Raw genomic sequence first — 21,955 nt, 5'->3', positions numbered from 1 at the left:
CACGCAGAGTGTTAAACTGGCAAGCTCATCCAGTGCTGGCATGTCTGACTATTAATGAGCCAAGATCTTAACTGAGTGGAAAGAGACCAACACGTATTACGGGAAGTTCCTTTTTATTTATTGTGTGTGTGTGTGTGTGTGTGTGTGTGTGTGTAGATAGATAGATAGATACTTTATTCATCCCGAAGGAAATTTGCAGAGTGTGTGTGTGTGTGTGTGTGTGTGTGTGTGTACACAAGGTATTACTAATGTTGTGGGGACATAAATCTGCTTACACAGTCATGTTGTAGGGACTCGCCTCCCTTATGGGGACAAAAAGCAAGCCCCCTTTGCAAAAATCATTAATTTAAGAGTGAAGACTTAATTTAAAGGTAGTATAATTTTAAGGTTAGGTTAGGGTTAGGGATAAGGTTTGGGTTAGGCCTGTAGTCGTTTGGGTTAAGGTTAGGATAAGTCTCAAGAAATGAATGTAAGTCAATGCAGTGTCCTCTGAAATGATGGAAACATGACTGTGTGTGTGTGTGTGTTTGCATGTGTAGGCTGCCTTTTCCAGCTGGCTTTTCCATCCTCTTCATTAGCTTGCTCAGTTATCTGGCCAAGTCTGTTTTGATCCCACTAATGGACTTTCTAATGAGCTTTTTAAAACCTCTCATTCATGAATAACCATAAATCAAATAATCAAATTAACTGTTCTGTTTGCATAAACTGTATTTCTCCATTAAACCTTTTACTATATGTAGTTATAGCTTTACTAAGTCAATTATAAACCAATTATTGCTAATTTCCTCTGCAAATCTGTGGATTTAAGCCGCGCATTCGGACAAACACTAATGCGTTATCAACATGTTTTATGTTTGCAGGAACAAAGACCATATATATCCATTATCCGCTTATCTTATTGGAACAGGAGGGCCTGCAGCCACTCAACAGACACATTTGTTTATCGGAACGTGATTCAGATGATGAAAGGTGTTAAAACTGCTTAATCTGCAGATGTGGCTGTGGTAGAGATCCCACTTGTTACTGCAGGCTCGCTGAATTACTGCCGCACTTTTGGGACTGTGTACTTAAGAGGATTCTCTTTTTTTTGCCATCAAGTTGTGCTCTCCTTTCAGCCAGAATAACACGATAATCGACTGGCATTTGCGTTAGAGTATTTGATTTGCAAGATAGCTGCAGACGTGGGCCCAGGGTGTTCCACAGAGGAGGCATTTGGCAGGAGATGAATCTGTTTTTATTAACAGCCTGGAGGCTCCAAGTGACGGCATTACAGCAACATTACAAATAAATATAAAGATATATAGACATTGTATATTAGAAAGAGACTTTTTTAATGTTTTGGCATCAAAGTGGATCTGATTTTATCACTTTACCTGTGATAGAGTGATAAAAATCATTATTTGTATCCATCACCCTCAGCAAGATGTGTGTCTGAAGTTGTTTTCAGCTTGAAATACACTTCCTCGTGTAAACAGCTGACCAAATGTTTTCATTCGTCTCCTCCTCCAGTTCCAACAATGATGTTATCAGCTCACCTCTAGTAAAAAGTTCATTATCTTGACTCCATGTTTAGGTTTAATTCTGCTTAAAAAACACACCCGGGTGGTCAGACTCACATGGACCGAGACAGAATAAATGTGAATATTTAATTCAAGTCGGTCTTGTGTCTAAGCTACACAACAGCAAGGTTTAAACAGAGCGATGACATCTGAGTGGGTGTTGCCTTTAGTTTACATTGGTGATGCAGCAGATGCAACATGTAACTGTGAACTATGAGCAGCACTGAAGAACCTACAAGGACCTTCTAGCTTAACTGCATCAAGATCAAGACTGTGGCCGGTGGCATTTGGGTTCGGTTTGACACAGATCTCAGTGGTGACTTACGTAAACATTCATAAAGATATATAACATTACAGACATGAACCACAGAGGCAATAACACTGTGCATAAAGACATCACCAGATGAAAAAGCAGCATACACTGGGCATTTAACCTCTTCAAATCCATCAGTGGGTTTGTCATTAAAACTACATTTGGTGGAACTTTATTTTAATTTCTGGAGGGTTTCAAAAGTTTCTTCCAGGTAAATGTACATAAAATGATGCACAAACCATCTGGATATTTCCTGTTCGGTGTAGTGGTGCAGCCATAAAACTATGGCATCTTGGGTTTCCATATATCACTCAATGCAAATACAGAATATGTGTATGACCTGAAGCTTTCTAGCAGAGTTTCAGGAGCAGGTCCACACTTCAACCACAACTCTTCCAGCATTCCTCTAAATATCTCAAATTTTACGCCTCTCCCTTCCCTCCCTGATTCTCTCTCTCTCTCCTACTCAGCTTCCTTCGTAGGGTCCTAAGTCTAGTCCGTCATGCCCGAGTGCTTTGGCGGATTCCCTACCGAAGCTTCCCCACACACACTCAGCAATTCGGAACAACTACAAGCAAGATGAAGCCTCAAACAACCATCATCATCTCATCAATAAATCATTTAAATCCCTCTTGTTGATGGTGGGGTCCTTGCTCGTGAACCTGCCATACAATATGGAAAAATATCTTTGAAAAACTGTTTTCGAACCAGGTAAAGGACATCCTTCTCAGTGATAAATCATGTGATGCTGTGATGTGCTGTTGTGTTCTTAAGTTAAAAACAAGTCCTCCTACCCATGCAACCACATTTGTTCCTAGCCTTTTATACGACCCCACATGAGCGTTTCCTAATTTAGCGCCCCCTACTGGTGGCAGGAGATGTACATGAGCAATGGTGCACATGTGTGTCAAAAGAATGGCAGTTTGGTTTAGTTTAGGCAGCAAAAAAAAAAAAAAAAAGAAACTTGGTTAAGGTTAGAGTAAGGTTGAGGTTAAGGTTAGAGGACCTTTATCGTCATGGTGACAACACACAGAAACATTGGATGGATTCACTCAGTAATCAAACTCCAGTCTCCAGGTCCAAAGTCCAGTGTGGGGGTGAGTCATCCACCAGCCCAACTGCATCTCACTGTTATTTACATGACCATGAAAGGTTGCTTTACTATTAAATATATCTATGAGTTATAATAAGATGCTTGTACATACGACCTATGGGATCATTTTTTTGCTGGAGGACACTCTCTAAAACAAACTAAGCTGAGCATCACTTCCACCTTTGCCTGATTTCTGTTATGTGTGCTCACATTTGGGCTTATCCGATCGATCCAGCCTGAACCCAGAGGTGAGAGGTCAGGCTGATCTACACATCAGTGCCTTCTGGAGCTGGTTAGGGATTCAGGCGGCGAAAAACTGTGAAATACATTTGGGAAATGAGACCTAATTTAGGGTCAATAACTGTCATGCTCTTGCCGTGACACAAGTCAGATTGCAGATTACATTTGCCTTTCAGATTCACTACTTGACAAAACTGACACGTACTGCTGCAAAGTGATTGCTGGCATGAATAAAGAGAAAAAAAAACACACATTATGAGTGACAAGACAGATCTTCAGTTGTGTTTTTGAAATATTTAATGAGGGATTTCAGGTGCCATTTGACTCCAGAATGGATATAGAGAATATTCCAAAAGGTTTTCAGAAACACACTGCTTCACATCGTTTGTCATTTCCAGCCCAGGCATTAGGGGAAGACAGCATGTTTACATACGAAATGGTAAAGGTCAGGGGTTTACAGCCAGTCTGACCTCTGAACTTTAAAGATGAAAGCGAAAAAGACGGCTTGATTCTTGAATAAACACACTTAGTGGTGAACTCTGACATTAGGCTGAGTTTTAATTTTCCCTTTTTAGTCAACCAGTAAATTCACAGAGAAAGCCTGGGGGCGGAGATTACTCATTATCTCATAATTAAAATAATAATAATAATAATTAAATTAAAAAATAAAAATAAAAACACTCATCACAACACATAAGACTGAAACTATGGCAAACTGTGTCATTATTGACTCTGCTTCACTGATTTCTTTTGCTACTAAACTATAGGGCAGGTGGGCAACTGGGATATTCATTCAATAAATTCAAAAAGATAAAATGAGCCTACACAACGATGCATGAGCAGCGGGCTTCATTTTAGTTGACATTTTTACCTGTAGTGCAATTAAGCCTTTTACTCCATTTCATTTTTGCATCAGTAAATATGGCCAGAGAGTCAGAGTTTTAGTGTAATTCCTGAGACTGCAGGGAGACAATGGAATAAAGAGGTAGCTGCATTAAAATAAAGGAGTGAGAGTGAGTAAAGGAAATAAAGTCTGATTCAGCAGCGAAACACTGGCATGAAATATTGAGCACATACAGTCAAACACACAGATTCAGCGAGCAACATGTGCTGGCGTTTCAAGCAGCAAACAAACAAAAAAGCGATCCAGGTCTTGTATTACACTGACTCGGTGTTATAGTAGATCTGGCTTCCTTTTTTTTTTCTTTTTTTTTTTCTAAATTGGCTCTGTTTATCGGTAAGACTACACTCGTTTTCACAGTTTGCACAAACAAAATCAGTATCAGTATAGGACGCATGTATAGGATGGATGTAGGGATTTGATTCGCCGATACTGGTACATATCAGCAACAAATAACTATATTTTATTGCCGTCAGAGTCTCATTGTTACCGCATTTGAGTAGGATATTAATATTACTGTACTGTCAGCTCATCTTCCTCAGAGGATTTTCAGGTTCTGGTCTTCCTGCTATGCAATTAAGGATGATTTGGATCTTCTTTGGTGAGCTGAACATGTCTGTCAAGTCTGCATGCTGACAGTCAGGAGGAAAAAAAACAAAAAAAAACCCAGATCCTCTGATGTTCAGGATCAAAAGTGGCAAGAGAGCAACAACAATACACACACACACACACACACACACACACACACACATACCGCTCGACACGGTGCACTAATGAGCAAAATGTAAGCCGTGTTCCTATGATGATACTGATCTCACCTGAATTTCACTCATCAGGGATACATGTGGATGAATCTAAGCAGGCAGGTTACAGGCACTAAATGTTGCATTTTAACATAAATAAATCATTAACTCATTAATTTTGAGACGTTAATATATTATTACAAATTACCAAGACCATAAATAAGACCGTTACTTGGAAGACTGGAAACTTCACAGACCGGACTTCACTGATTTTTACAGTGTATGCCACCAGCTTGGATTTGGCAGGTAATCTTAAATACATTTTTTATGGCACAAAGGCAGATCAAAAATCATATACTCCACAGGAAATGTGGTCTTAATTTTGAGAAATATGAGCACAAACAATATCACAATGATTTAAAGATTCAATAATTTGGCCTAATGTCCATTAGTGGAAGAATGTTTAGTAGAAAATGGTATAGGAAAAAAAAAAACTAGACACAAGACGTTTGCTTCTTTGTTTTATTTGTTTTATACTGTACGGCTGTTTTAATTATCTTGTCAGTGGACCTATTTATTTATTTATTTTTAGTAATTTCACACTTCTTTTTTCTTCTATTTACTTTTTTTCTTCTAATCAGTTTTTTTTCATCTTATTTATGCTTCTGAGTTAACAGGAAGGAGGGAGGGTGTATTTGTACACATATTACCCTTTATCTCCTCTTTTCATGTAAGAGGGACTGGGCGATTGTGCAAAATTCAATGAAGATATTGTTCAAGAGACGGTGTGTGGAAACAGATGTTACCAAACATCTCCACTGTGGTCTCATTTGTTGACAGTAATTACTCCCGGTCATCACGCTGAATCTGACAGCATTGATTTTTGAGCCTTGAGACAAAGCAGGCGTCGACTGTGCAGAGGGAGGGCACAACCCAATAAAGGCTTTCCTCACGTTTTGCATATTCAGTGTGCATCCTCCAGTTGTGAATTCCCTCTCCTGTTTACCTCCCCGGTTTAATCTGCTGCACCCCGGCTGCTGCTGCCTTAATCAGCAGCGCAGAGACAACGGCGGCTAAAACCACAGAGCAAACAGCGACGTTTCCCCGGCCTCCACCACATCATTAACATTCACGACGAGCAGCTACATAAACACTTGCTACTTCACTGTGGCAGTCCTCTCAGTGTGTGTGTGTGTGTGTGTGTGTCTGTATTTGCGTGTGTGCACATGCCAGAGTGTGTGCTTTTGTATGTGTCTGTGGCCACATCCACAGTGATATGTTTTGGCTGTGAGACACATAATTTTGCTATGTTTGGTGTAGAGTATTTTGGAAATGCAGCCTACAGCGTATTATTTTGAAAGCTCCAGGGTGGCGTAGCAGCGCAGACGGGCGGAGGTGTTGTGACAAAGCATTGACAAGCGCTGACAAAGCATGGCAAGCCAAAACCTTACGCTTAGGGCCCACACGCCTTTTAAGATTTCCTCCTTCTTCTTCTGTGGCGATTTCTTTCCCTTTGCCACGGCTTCCACCAGCGTTCGCCACATAGCTCGGCGTCCCTGCCAGCTCTCACAGTGGTGAATCCGGGGGTTTCCACGTTAGCATGGAGGGTGTTGCCGGTTTTCCACGTTTCCATGAGACACAGTGGACCACAGTACGGCAGGACGTCTGATTTCTAACCGGAGCCGCTTTCTCGTCGGTTTCGTTGGCCGGCGAGTTCACATTCCACGTCACCACCGAGGGAACAGATGACTTCTATCACCTGTGTTTCTCCATGAGCCTGGACTTCAGCTTAACGCCGGCTCGGCATCCCCTGTACCCGACAATCTGCTTCCTGTTTACAGCGGCACGAGCACGTCCAGCGCGCATGAGAGGTCATGTGATTTTGTGCATTGTTGGCAAGTTCGTGTGAACGAGGATTATTTTTTGATAGGGTGCTAAAACGCTCACGTGGGACAGGTGGTTTGTTTCAGATTTAAAATGCTGTTTTACAACCAAAATGTGATAATACATGTGTGCATTAAATAAAACATACTCACTGTGGAGGTGTGTGTGTGTGTGTGTTGTGTGTGTGTGTGTGTGTGTGCATGCCTATGTTCGTGTCAAGGAGTTCACAAAAGTCTGTCCTTGGCTGCAGCAGTCCTTGGTGTGTGTGTGCATGTGTGTGTGTGCGTGCATGAGCGCGCACGCGTGTGTGTGAAAGAGTACAGCTCTGTGTGAAAACAGTTGGCGGACTTTAGCTTAGAGCCCACTTGTCGACACAAATTAGCTAATTGTTCTGCAGTTCAACGGGAAATCTGACATATTTGTTTGAGCAGACGAGGGAACACTCCCTCACCACTCCTTCAAGTTTCTCTTCCTTTTTTCCCCTTTATGAAGTGATGTTTTGTACGGAGGCCCCTTTGGGTCAGCTGAGAAAAAAAAGACCCATGTGTAAATCTGTACTGTTAGTTTAGAGTAGTTTAGAGTCTATGCATACAGTTTATAAATCACGCTCTCTGATTCATAATCCATACCCTCCAATTATGAATCCATGCAAATGAATCTGTAAACTGTGCTCTTGGATTTGCAGTCCAAGCGTTCAAAAGGACCGTATTCCGAGGGCACAGTCGCCTGGTAATCGAAGGGGTCCTGGTTCCATCCTCAGCTACCCCAGAGTGTGTCAAAGTGTCCTTAAGCAAGACACCGAGCCCCCTAACCGCCCCCCGGTGAGCAGCTTGGCACCTCGCATGGTGGCCTCAAGACAATTGGACTGTAAGCACAGGCCAAGGCATCAAGCAAGTGGAGTTTGACGAACGTAGGCACCATAATTGCTAATAAGTTGACATTTGAGCAGAAAGCTGCAAAATGCAACCAAGTCCAGCAGCTACTATCATTTCTGCAGAAGACAAATGTCAGTGGGTGTAGAGGGCCAGGGTCTTGTGTGTGAAATAGCTGCCTTTTCTATATTTCTTCCAGCAAAAATAAATACTGTACACTGTATAATATTGTCAGCATGTATGTGTGCATGAATATTTACATGCTTAATGGGACACAAAATTCGAATGCTACCAGACCACTCGGTGTAACTTCGGCTGTCTGGAAAGATCAAAGCTCGACTTTCGCAGATTTCCTCTCGGGGGGTGAAGCCAAAGTGCGGCGAAAAGGAGCACTTCTCCGACAGCTGCGTCTTTGGCCGCTACGAATCTGTGTGTTTGTAAGGCATTTTTGAAAAGATGTCTTCAGGTATGTCGGTGTAAAATTGCAACAAACACAGAAAACCTTGGGTGATGTGCGCGGTATAATGAGAAGAAAGGATCAAGGAGCGGGAGGAAGGCCGGAGGCAGAACCAGTTTGTGCCTGGAAGTGCTATCAGTGACAGGTACGATAAATCACCTTGTCAGGCATGAATGGAAATGGGTTGGAAACAGTGTATAATGGACGCCCCCTCTCCCCCGACTCCTCTCGATCTGAGGATAAAAGATGCCGAGGCTTGACAGACGTGTGGGTTTCATCACCGGAGATTTTGACAGCATCGTTACCTCAATTCACAGATTACGACTGAGCCTGAAAGGATGCCGAGGCGTCCTTCTCCTTCAGCGCCTCGCCTTTTGTGTGTGCGTATGTGTCGGAGTGTGCGCAACAGCATGCGTCTGTACAATTTTTTTTTTTTCCCGTTTTGTATGAATGGAGGATTTCTTATCAAGATTACATAAGCAACGGCTGAATGAATAATTCAGTCTATGAAAGAGAAGACGCGAGCTGTGTTGGCTGCCAAGTCTGCACTTTCCAAAACAGCCACCAAATGCTGTTAAGCGTGGACTGAAAAAGCAGCGTCACCTCAGAGTGTGCTGTGAGCTTTCCCTTGCAGAGAAGCTCTGCTAGAGCAAAGTATTAAAGTGCCAGAATTATGGACAGGTGTTAAATTGACTCTGAAGTTTCAGTTGCAACAATATTTTAGACTTCGGATCTGTTGATTTAGGGCTGTGAGGAGCACTGTGATCAAGTAGATGGATCATATGATGAAAGAATGCGTGAAGGAGTGGATGTAGCGGAGGGCAAACCCACCTAAACTCGATATATCTGCCTTTTAATTTGCAGAAATACACTTTACTCACATTCTTAGGCTGACAAGAACAGTTATAATGAAAATTCAGAGTATAAATTATGGTATCAAACTGATGTAATTGATAGAGAAGCAAGATCAGTCATTTTTTACGAAAAAAAAATGCATGAATGTGTGTTGCATTTGTTGCATTGGTGGCTGCTGGTCTAGTGATGACCATCGAGACTGTAAGTCTTCATTTCCCGCTATTTTCCTTACCGCTACATCCATGAATGGATGGGTGCATCGATGAAAGAGGTCTGAATGACTGAATGAACCAAATGAACGAGCAAATGAAGAATGAATGAACAAACAAAAGACAAATGTGCTGAAACAACACACACGGGGAGACATCCTGCTCTCTCCTTCTGTCTGCCTTCTTGCTATCTGAGGCCGAATGTTTCTGTTGAGACCAATCATCCAGAAAACAGGATCTGTCACAGGACACCTGAGGTGGTGTGGAGAGGGAAGGTAAACAGGAGGCAGAGGGAAAGCTGATTCTAAGAAAGGAAAGGAAAGCTTGCTGCTATCTGATTGCACTGAGCCTGATTGGCTGCATGGTATTGACTCAGGTCAGTCTGATCTGGGATAATAATGCTCTGTGGCTACAGAAATGTCTCTGACATGAATTACAGCTATGCAGCATTTAACTGACCCTCTCAATACTGAGCATGTAATATAGATAATGTGAGGCTCCACTGATCCCTGCATGAACCAGCATTAGCTGCTAGAGTTTCAGTGTCTTGTTCCAGGATGCTTCAGCAGAGTAAATGCTTGTCTATAGGAGCTTGATCCCACTTCATCTGGTGAAAGGGCGGTCTCTCAAGCCACTAGACCATCCTGATGCCCTCTTGAAGCCCTTTTGAATGGATATCAGCATGAATAGTGAGTTTTGTTAAATTTGTTTGCTTAGATTATCTTGAATTTCAGGTCTGTGTCACTTCATTCTTAAAGGGACTCTCCTCAGTTGGTGCTTAATATTCCCCTCAGCGAGACTGTCCTCTTGATAAAAATGACCCCATAGGTCCGTTGTTCAGCAGCTTATAACGATCTATGGCTATGTTTTATAATTAAGTGACCTTTAGCACTTCTGTAAATAACACCACTGTGGTGTAGTATTAAGGAAATGACAAAGTCCATGTGAGGAGGCTGATGTGGTGGTGGATTTGTCAATCAACAGGACTTCCACTCAGCTGACCAGAGTTCAAGTCCTGTCAAGCGAGAGCAGCGTTTGATTTTCAATATTAGAAAATGTAACCTTAACCGTGACCTTTTCCTAACCTTAACAAAAACTTTTCCCAAACCTTAACAACAGCCCTTTCCCCCAAACAGAGTATTTTCAGTGGCTAGCGAGCTAGCTCAGTAGTTAGCTTGCTCAGGAAATGGTCCTTTGGGTTGAACTAGAGACACTCCTGTGAGTCATATGCTCTACTAATTTGGGACACACTCCTGCTGGCCATTTTAGAGGGTTGGGACAAACAACCTACGTGGCCGTAAGGGCCAGAGGACTTGTTGCCCTGAGCTGAAGCCAGTGGTGCACATATGTTTTGGTTTTGCCTCAGCATGTGCACACTATCGTGCACACTTTAGAGGCAAATTACAGGCTTCTCAATTCACACTGGCCTGGTTCAAGATGATGTTTAGCTAATTCAGCCAATATTTCAATTAAATATTACAGCGTTCTTAATCATAGCCTCACGTTCTGCTCCCACACTTGCCTACGCCTCTCCCTAAGGTCAAATGCCCTTTTGGACACAGTTGCAGTGCTGTGGTGGGGCAAAAAGTCGGGCTTCTTCAAATGCAGGAGCGTCCGTTTAAGAGATCTACAATTATAAATGTGGCCTTTGCACCCTCAAACTGATGGCACTATCATGGCACTATCAGTGTTTATTGCAAGTAAGAGGAACATATGCAGGAGCTTCTCTATTGACCTTTTGGATTTTTTTCCTCGGCACCTGTCCAGCCCACAAGACTGCATTGATGTGCATTAGGTTTCAGTTTTGGTTGAACCATTAAATTTACTCTATGCTTATTTAGAACTGTTGTCTGCCAGTACCTGTATTAAAAGCCAAAGCCATAAAGTAAAAGTAAAATAGGCAGTACTACAAGCTGGATAGGGATTCTGGATTAGGTTTTAATAATTGCTGAAGAAAGCAGTGCAGCACTGACCAAAGACTGGGGAGATTATTAAGATAATGGGACACTTCATTGGTCCCTGTAGGGTTCTCTCCTTCCAGGCAGTGTTGGGCACAAGGCAGCACACTGCAGCTGTGGGGGTTTCAGTGTCTGCACAAGGACACTTAAGGACACCACATGCTTACCAATAAGAGACTTAAACCCAACTCATATGGTTGAGGGAAAGGCTCTCATACCACCAGGACACCCTGCTGCCATCTTCAAGACTTTGACTTTAGACAAAAAACAGTTTATTTCTCATAGCTCACAATACAAGTCTGCTTTACCCCAGTGTTCACAAACAGGCAGGTTCAGTATAAACACGGCTTTTACAACTTCAAAAATGCATGTAACAGTCCATTTGCACTATGAGCAACTTGATATGTAACAGTAGGCAATGCAAGAAACTCTGCCAGTATCTACAGTATATATTGATTTGCAGCTTCAAACAGGCAAATCATGTAAGCGTCAAAAATCACATTGAGTATCAACACATGGGCCACATTTCATTTGTCACTGAGCACTGTATAATAATGATTGGACCTCTATTGACTTTTTCTTTTTTTTTTTTGCTCACAAAGTGGAGGAACAGTAGGTGAGATGTGCGTAGCCACCACATACTGCCAGATTGTGAGCAGAAATCCCAAAACAAATTTAAGAATGTCTTCAATGAAGACAACATTGATAAAATCAGTAGTTTGGTGGTCTGAAGGATTGTGAATTATTCCTGAAGCAAAATAAAGACACAAAGTACAATAACCAGTCAAACTTCACAACAGTATGCAGGCTAGGTTGGGATCTTCCTTTGGGGATTAAATCTGCAGTTGTTCGTCTTAAAGTATATGTCCATCGTAACATTCCTTGATCCTAATAAAGACACAAAGTACAATAACCAGTCAAACTTCACAACAGTATGCAGGCTAGGTTGGGATCTTCCTTTGGGGATTAAATCTGCAGTTGTTCGTCTTAAAGTATATGTCCATCGTAACATTCCTTGATCCTGGTCCAGTGGAAAAAGCCAGGACAGCCAGTGACAAAATGTTGAAACAGCGTTTGAGCTCAGGTGCTGTGGAGGAGCTAAGCCGTCTTCCTGTCAGTCTGAGCAGTGGTTAAGACTACAGCCTCTAGCGAAGGATTAAAACTCCTCCATACCACCTCCCCTGTTTCCCATGTAGTGTGTATCGACCTCATCGACTTCATCTCCACCGCCTTCCCAGTAAAGAACTCTTTACAGGAGGACTTAGGCATGCACAGTTAACTATACGTAATCCGATCATCATTTCAGTTTTCAACATTGATCAATTTGGCTTGAATTCCTTCACATACAAGTAAAGATTTTGTAGGAGGTGTAATAATTTCCCACAATAAATCATGTTTGTAAATCTGGATAGGAAACAAAGAATCAGAGCTGTCATGTCAGACATAATCACGTAGCCTCAGCAGCACTTGGACAACAGTCTGACTCACAGACACGTTGAGATGGCCTGAAGAAGACAGACAGCGGAGAGTCACATCTCCCACACACGAAGCCCAAGGACAGAGCCAATCCTCACACCAACACAACTACGAAGGCAAATCAATCGTGCAGGCAGCCAGCGCCGCCGACGTCACCAGGGCAATTTTGTTTACACTCAGCAGCAGGGAATGATGGACAGGCAACTTTGTGCATTCTGTCACATTTCCTATAAATCTACAGGTGCCGCAACTGATATATTTAATAATTTGTGTTAACAAGGCGGCGCACAGGAGGCAGTCAGTATCATACATGCTCTTGCAAGCGAGAAGAGGCAAACAATAATTTGAGCACAAGAAACGACCGGTGCATGCATGCTGAATGGGATGCTTTGAAAATGCTTTAAAAAAAGGTAAAAATAGGCAGCCACTTTTCATATATTGTGTGATATGAATAATTTGGCACCTAATCCTCCAAGAAGCTAACAGGAAGTGTTGCCAAGTTTTTTTCCACCATGGATTAGGAGCAGTGCTGGCATAATTTACTGTTTGTGTAATATATTTAGCAAATAAGGGTGACTGCTGGTTGGGATTCTTCTACATACAAGTACATTTTTGCGTTAAATAGCCTTAGCATAAATATGAAACATTTTAATGTACAAATGCATGTTAAACTGCAGTTATCAAAACAGATAAATGATTCATGTTAAATGTTTATGCTGGAAAGTATATTCTTGTATGCTGTACATACTGTGCAATGCACATGGCAAGCAAAGCTGATAAGTATCTATAAATAAAAATAAACGCAGAAGAAGTGAGTTTATATAAGTAAGAGCAATGCTGGTGAATTTGAAATTCAGGAGGGCATAAATTATTTGCAGGACACTTTGTAAACAAATTTGATATTAAAAGGTAAAACCGGGGAATCATCTAAGCAGAAAGGCAAATTTGTGGCATTACACACATGCTGCATACATGCACACTTGGCAAATGACTGGCGAAAACACAGAACAAAGCATTGTGCATCCGAATGCGGCACGTTGCCTCAAGATGAAAAGCCGACAACGAGTGCTGCCTTTTTTTTTCTCTCCACCAATTACGAGTTGTAAGACGTGGCAGAGGTGGGTTGCAGATTAAGAGCCACGCTCGCTAACTTGGCATTCCAAATCCCCTCTCTCCCAACACGACCGCAGTTCGCTTGATCAGTGCATGCATCTGTGTTTGTGTGTGTGTGTGTGTGTGTCTGTTTTCATGCATACATCAAAACATCTCCAGAAGGAAAAAAGAAACTCCCCCACATCAAGCCTCAAAAACAACACCAGAATGTGGCAATTACAGCTTTTATTATATTTTACCTTCATTATAAAATCAAAAATAATGATGATCCAAAGATTTTATTGTATCAAAGCAACAAGAAATTATTCATTTAAATTGACGTGGCAAAAGAAATTCAGGCTATTAACTTTTTGGACTTTTTTTTTTTAGTCCTTACTTCAAGCTTAATGGTCTAACTGGGCCTTTTTTCCTCTGATGATGTTTTGAACTGGTGATTTTTGAGCCCACGTATCTAAAGCAGGCTGCTCCTTAGAAAACTGTACAGTCAAAACAACCACAGAAGCACCAATGGCACATATTTATCCACAATGTTATGCTTTTATATGCGAGCTAGATGTATAAACACTGGCCTTCCACCTCATTCGTGCAAACATATGCACGTGTGACACTGACATGCAGCAGGTTTGTTGTATATGTTGCTGCGAGGCTGCGTCGTAAATCGCGGTCGCGCTGCTGGTGTTGTTATCGTGCTCTCCAGCGGCTCCTCATTACAGCTATCAGCCAGACAGAGAGCCGGATCCCATTCATAAATCCCTCTGCACAGACCTGAGTCTCTCTCCCACATTTGTACGACTACACTCATGAGGACCTTCACTGACTGCATTCATTTTCTAACCCAAAAGTTCAACCCTTACCCATTCTCAAATCCAAAGACGCCATCCAAACCTAGTCAACCTAATCCAAATCTAACTGTAATCCTAACCTTAACTTATTTTAAGTCCTTAAAGAAGGGGAACAGGCAAAATATCCCCACTTTGGAGGATGTTTGTCATCCTTTTCTATCCTTGTGAGGTCATCTGTCCCGCAAAAGTATAGAAAGAAATACAAAAAACAAACACACGACGCTCACGGTCTTCATCTTGATCCAATGCCTGATCTGATTCGGATCTGTTTTTCTGACTTCCTTGTTTAACCTCATCTATCATCTCTATATTTCTGTATTTAGCTGTTTTTCCATCTGTCTCCCTTTGCCTGCATCCATCTGTCCATCCGGGTATCCATCTGTCCTCATCTCTCGGGTTGTTTTTTATCAGTCTCTGTGGACGTCAGATCATTCATTAAAGCGAGAGGTCGGGGTAAAGCGGTCCACGTACGCCTTCAGAGTGATGAGATTAAAAAAAAAAAAATCCTGAAACCCCACAACACACACACCCGAGGCTGAAAAGCGTCGGCCAAGCTCAGGAAGCTATAAAATGACTCTTTACATTCCAAAGCAGCAGCAAGAGACCACCCAACAGTTTCAGCAGGATCCCTGTTTTAATAAAACCAACAGGCCTGAGGGCTGAGATAACTACAGAGCCGGTGCGCGGCAAAGTACAGTAATATCCCATTGTCTGACGTTCCCTCAGCTGGAGTAGAAAAATGCAACATGAGAATGGCCTTGAGGAGGCAAGTGGGATAAGAAATAATGCATTTTTTTTTTCCATCTGCAGGCCACTGAGACCGCTGTATTCCTACACACAACAGCCAGGCTTGACTTTTTACCAGATAAATCACGTCTTCGAAGATAAAAGAGCTCGGCTGGATGAATAGAAAAGCCCCGCAGGACTCGACAAAATACACACAACCTCGTCATCGTTTGCTTTCACTCGATGGGGGAAACTCGGAGTCATCTCGCACGCAGTCTACACTTCCTAAGAGACTCTTGTTGCATCGTTTTGGTCGGTAGGACCTTGGCTACTGTCATGGTTTGGTGGCATCTGTTCAGAGTAGGATCTGCCTGGTGGAAAATCACTTCAACTGAATTGGGGATGCATACTGAGGCAGGTTGAACTAACCGAGAAAAGAGCTGAAAACAAGCATAAAGAGTATACTTGTGGTATTAAAAAAAAAAAAAAAAAAAAAAAAAAAAAACAGCATTTTGCCAATTTTTGCCTGTAATAATTATATTTTTAGATATGGGTGATCCCAGTGGGGACTGAACCCTTACCTTCTTCTAGCCATTGAGTTAAAAATCAATCAATCAATCAAATTTATTTTTGTAACACCTTTCAAACAAATGCTGATATTGATATTCAAAGTGTCAATCAAGTTACATCTTGATTGACAAATAAGCATAAAATAAGAAGTAAAAGGACTAGGAGACCGATGCACACTCATAAAATATGGCTAATTAAAAAATAGATCAAGAATTTAAAAAAATAAAAATAATCAGACAAGAGTGTGAATAAAAAGATTTAAAACAATAAAATCACAGCAATAATAAAAAAAACTCAAGAATAAGATACTGAATAAAATATAAAAACAATATGAAAACAGTAAAATAAAATGTAGAATATAATATATATAAACAATCAGTAAAATAACAATAAAACAAATACAGATAAAAATAATACATAGAGTACCTATAAAACTATAAAATTATAAAAAGGTATGAAGTTTCATGGTTGAATCTTACAAATACCTCGTGGTAAATGCTGTTTCTTCTTTCCAGAGCCTCGGAGCTTTTACTGAGCCTCTCATGATTAGATATCATCTACTAAGTGTGTGCTGACATGTTTTGATTGCTTTTATGTGCAGCAGTTGGCACCTTGTCAAGAAAAGTGCCCCACAAATATATAACAGTTGCTCCGCAAATAGATATCATGCTAAAAGAAGATTAATTCTCACCTCTCACTGACAACTTCCTCCATCTCCGGCATCTGGCCTGCAGCGCTGACATTCATGTAACCATAAATGCAGAGAGTCCCTGAAGGAGAACAGATCATGATTACAACGCTGACAAAATCATTTGCAGTGCATGCTGAACTTTCAACACTTAAGGGAAGCCGCATTTGTGTTACTACTTTGGATTTGCTTTGGACCATAAGCTCATGAAACTGAATCCTAAATGAGTGAAAGTGGTTAATTTAGTTGACATTTCTTATTAATGAATCAATGGACTTCCAGGATTTTTCAACAAAATGTCAAGGAACACAAGAGCTCAGTCCCTAGCAGACATTTTACCTCAATAAAATGAAACAGGCTCACTATTGTAAACACACTTCTTTCTCCCAGCATCCTCCTCTCTCATTCAGATTTGGTTTGATCATCCATCTTGGGTGATGCGATCACAAACGCAGCGGTGACAGATCACCATTTTCACCCGCACTATCACGCATCTCCAAAGCGTCTCCAGCGACCACTTGTGATTGGATTTGCGACCGCAGCCTCGGACCCCCTCACTTCCTTCTTTTGTTTCTTGATTCCACCGTAATTTACTCCGACTCCCTCCGGTCCCTTCCTCCCCCCTCACTTCTGTAAGTCCAGGCTATTTTCCCAATATTCCCACGCCCATTCTTTTCCTTATCTCTGACCCATTCATGAGGCAGCTGCGCCCAACCTCATTTTTTTGTTTTCGATCACCCCATGAACAAACAACATGTCACCAAAAAACAAGACGACAGCAAACAAGACAACAAACTAAATTCAAATTTAACCCTCCTGTTATGTTCATATTTCCGAACATCTTTTATGTTCGGAGTCAATTTGACTCCAGCACTCCACAAAATTATTATAACTAAAATTGTTACCAAAGTTTGTGTCAGGTGCTTTATGTTTCTTTGTTGACGACCTAAATAGCCCTTTAAATAAAACATAACTTCCCCCACCCCCACTTATACATCCAGGATTCCTATTACGGGACTATGGAAGAATATGCAAATCACCATAAAATCTCACTGATCGGAATCAGAAAGAAGTATTATTTTTTGGTGTTTTAATGGTTTTATTATTTCTAGGTACAGATTTTTGTTATTTATAACCGATGCAAAGTGTGTACAGGACATTGAAAACATATCATCATGTGAATTTCATGTTTACCCGGTAGTACCCATTACATTAGGAAAACTCATTAAATATGAAGAAAAAAAAATTATGTTAGTCTTTTATTTAGAGACGTCAAATTGAACCCAAACATAATAGGAGGGTTAAATTTCATGCCAGCAGTCTAAAGTCTATAGCACAAGAGCAACGCGGTGGTCTTCCCCTGATGTTAGGACACATTTGCATTTACACTACAAATGCAACACCGCAACCTTGACCATAACCCTTTCCTAACCTTAACCAAGTATTTTTAGTGGTCGGTTAGCTCGCTCGCGGGTGAATAACAAGCGAGGAAACAGTCCTTTGGGTCAAATTGGTTGGTTGGAACAAACGGTGTATGCTGGTCGTATGGATTGGAGGATTTCTGTGCACTTAACACTGTCCACTTGTGATCAGGATCAACTGAGACAGATGTTAAAACCAGATTTGAACAGAGTTTCAGCCACTGCTCAAGCTTACTCAAGTGTTATTAGCGTGTTTTGGACGGCAAATGTGAAAGCCTCCATGAACAGGGATTTATGTCTGTAAAAATGTCACCTATCATCACCACAAACAAACCACTCTCGACCAATTAGTGAGGAGGCAGATAAAGGCAGAATGAATCATTTCGCCGACAGAAATACCTCAATATCCATAAATACGTATCCTCACGGCCCTTGTGTTGAAAAAGACTTAAGTTATGGTGTGTTACAGTGAGTCAGTCAATTTCTCAGGTAATAAATGAGGATTTTGGCCGAGGATAAACCCATCTCAGCTCAGTTTCCCCCTCGTTTTGGGTTGACGTTAATCTTTAAATCCGTGTGGATGATGGTAAGTAGCATGAAACTAATGCAAAATACATGAGGATGGGGGCTTTAAAGGAAACTGAGATTCACTTTCCTGAAAGTGACATTGATTTTTTTGTTAATATCGGTGATCGGCAGCCGCACATTGTAGTTCACCTCTATTTATTTACATCTAAACCCCTGTATTGACTTATCAAATGTAGTCACAAAGGCTAAAAAGTCTTCCCACTGCAGACTGCAAGACAAGAAAAAAAAACTAAAGAGGGGAAATATCTGCAATTCCCGTACTTTGCTAATGAATTTAATGGTTACACGGGGCACCGGGGAATTCCCGAGCATTGTTTCATAATTGAATGAGCTTCGGGCGATTATTGCATTGAACTGTATTTCAGTCATCATGACTTATCACAACTCCCGATGAACTTCATTACTGAGCAGTCTGGATTAGCCAGCTGTGTTTTATGGGGTGTACAGCGTATGAATATGGAAATGTGAGCTGTGGAGCATTAAGAGCCGGCGTTCCATGGAAATTCGGTCGTTAGTTCCTACACGAGACGCAAAGTCAGAACCTCTCCGAGTTTTCGGCTAAAAGGTGAAGTCGCTTTTCACCTCAAACCTTGCATGAGATTCATTGGACACACACACACACACACACACACACACAAACACACACCTTATGTTCACTTCTATCCTTCAATCTAAACCAAAAAATCTGGCCTTTTTTCAGCAAAAGCTCTGACTCCTAGTTAAACAGGCCAGTTGACTAATGACACGTTCTTATTTATAGCAACAAGGAGAGCTGGAGTTGCCTGGGGGTGGAGGGGGGTATTTTCAGGGAAGCCACACACACACACAAATACACACAGAGAGAGAGAGAGACACACACACACACACACACACACACATATAAACACAAACACACCACAGTTGGGCATTATTTTCCACTGAGCTTTCTGAGATGACTTTGCTAAGCTTTAGTTTAGTTTACTTAATTAACAATAAAGGTTGTTTTTTACTAGGGTTTGGGGTAGTTGATGAGAGGTTAACACACACACACACACACACACACACACACAGTGCACACCAACCTTGTCAAGTAGAACAACAAAAATTTTCCATTTCAATCCTCCTACCTTCTCAAAAAGAGGTGATGCTCAAAATTCAATAAATGGGAATAATGCACTTTGGCAAAAATTTAACTTGTTGCAGTCAATTTTAAGAATTTTAATTTTCACTTCTCACGAGGCACAATTTGATCAGAACAGTGATGAAAAAGAGGTCCGGCTGCTGCGGGAAAACCATGGAAAATTTCCAGGGCCCGGCGGGATGCAGGGAGGACAGTCGGTGAAGGTCAGCGAGACGGAGAGGTCAGAGAGACAGCGAGCGCACTGCGACCTACAGATTTAAACCCCTAAACACACAACTCATTATGCTGCAGCCATATGGGAGGCTGTCACCAGCAGTTTGTCAAGGGAGCGTTTAGCCGGCGCTCTTATCGAGAAAAATGTACAGTTTTGACAGTAGAATAAACTTCACATGTTAAATCGCCAACTAACGCAAAGCACAAATGGCAATAGAATGAACAAGCATGACATGAATAATGTATTTGTCACCGGCAACAAAAGAAGAACAAATTCACATCCTTTAGAGACTAGTAGCAGTTTAGTTTTTCTTCAAACCTCAACAACATCCAATGAATTATTCTGATAGACTAACTTTTACAATATTAATTATCAATTTCCATGCATGCATACATACAAAACCAATCATATTTGCATTCATCTACATAGTGACATAGTGCAGTATATCATGGGACATCATGGATAAGCATACACCAAATGTTCCTGCTTATGCCTAAAACACACACATATGCAACGACGAGCCCAGTAACATTTTATTTTTTCCATAGATGGATAAACAAATATCCAATGTTGCCAACTCCTGTGCAACAAACTGCAAAAACAAGCCCAAAGCTCAAGCCCAGTAAGCATATTCTGTCATATTTTCAAGAAGACAACGCTAGCTGTCATATTTCTGGTGCTTTAACGCCTAACTCCCTCACCTGGCACCATGCTCCACAGGTTTTCTGGGTGCAGGAGTGACGAGGGGAGTGCGTGCCCCTGTTGTCATCCAGTCATTTACACTGCTGAGTGCAGAAGAGTCTGCGATCCTACAACAGAATCTTGTTAAGTCACCGTGTGTGAGGCGGGTATTGCATGGGGTTCAAAGACGGGGCAGGAAAGCTCAAAAATGAATATAATTTTCACTCCATCCAATTCGAATAAGATTTTTTTTTTCCTCACCGTCCTTTCACAGTGTATTCATTTTCTGAAACCAGGGAAACATTTGTCACAGCAAATTGCGAGGCACAGCTACCTGGGTACAAACTTGCCCTCTGTGCACAAATTGTCAGTCTCATCAGAGCGTGAAATGTTGAATAAAATATTAAAAAAAGAGAAGATGAAAAAAAAAACTTGTCTGAGGAAGAGTGCCAACCTTGAAACACGCTGCAACTAAAGAGCTGCCATGTAAAGCCTCTGTTCTGTTTGTCTCTTTTACTTTGAAGTGCTTGTATTTGATTGCACTACTGATAGCAAATAAAATACTTCTTTTATGCATTATATGGTTTCCAACCGTCTCTAATGTATGCGATCCAACCTGTTGGAGCTGTTTTTTTTGTTTGTTTGTTTGTTTGTTTGATATTTTCCACTGCCATTTTATGTAGATTGTGTAAAGTTTAACCCTATAATGCCATTTGTATCATATATGATACACATTTTCAATTCTGTTTTTCGTTTTCAGTTTAATCAATACTTGACCAAAATACTGTTGTATACCTTTGAACACTTCCCCTGTTCACCCTGGACCATACCATTGGCACTTCAATATTCATATATCATACACCAGAAAGGTTGTGTAATAACATATTTTTATATATATATATATATATATATATATATATATATATATATATATATATATATTTTTTTTTTTTTTTTTTTTTTGTTATAGGACTAAATAAAGGGTTCAATTTCAAAAAAATTTAATTTTCTGCCAATTCTTTCATAGTTCAGGCTTTATAGGGTTAACAATATGTGTTTCATCATATTTGCGGTATAAAATGGTAAGAATTCATAATTCTGTGATGCTAACAGGCACGAGGACAGGCTGCTGGCATCAGGGCAGCAGGGCTGATGCACGAGGTCGTGTAACGCAGCTGTATCTGCAGTCAGAGCTCGGGCCGGGTCGCCGCCGCTCAGCCTGGTGACACGAAGGGACGAGGAGCAAAGGTTGTGGGAGATAAGAGGTTCAGGCAGGTGGGCTCTATGGACTGCCGGAGCGCGGTGACTTATGAGCATGTCGTGGAAAATAATCTTCTAGGGCTAATCTATATCTGTGCCTGTCGTGAAAGATTTATCCTCGCTGCGCGCGCCTTCATCAGGAATACACTGCTATACATTTCTACACAGGTAG

General features: G+C 41.2%; 1 protein-coding gene across 1 annotated transcript in view; it reads right to left on the bottom strand.

Moving 5' to 3' along the window:
- Positions 1–21,955, bottom strand: part of htr4 (5-hydroxytryptamine receptor 4) — a 172,193-nt gene that overhangs the window by 91,919 nt on the left and 58,319 nt on the right. The window contains exon 2 of the mRNA XM_030062068.1: positions 16,503–16,581. Within this exon, the coding sequence (XP_029917928.1) occupies positions 16,503–16,558 (56 nt within the window). The 5' untranslated portion in view covers positions 16,559–16,581. The remainder of the gene's footprint in view (positions 1–16,502; positions 16,582–21,955) is intronic.

This window comes from Myripristis murdjan, chromosome 10 (genome assembly GCF_902150065.1).
Source record: "Myripristis murdjan chromosome 10, fMyrMur1.1, whole genome shotgun sequence".
NCBI lineage: Eukaryota > Metazoa > Chordata > Actinopteri > Holocentriformes > Holocentridae > Myripristis > Myripristis murdjan.
The sequence above is the reverse complement of the archived record's forward strand: the minus strand, read 5'-3'. Positions and strand labels throughout refer to the sequence as shown.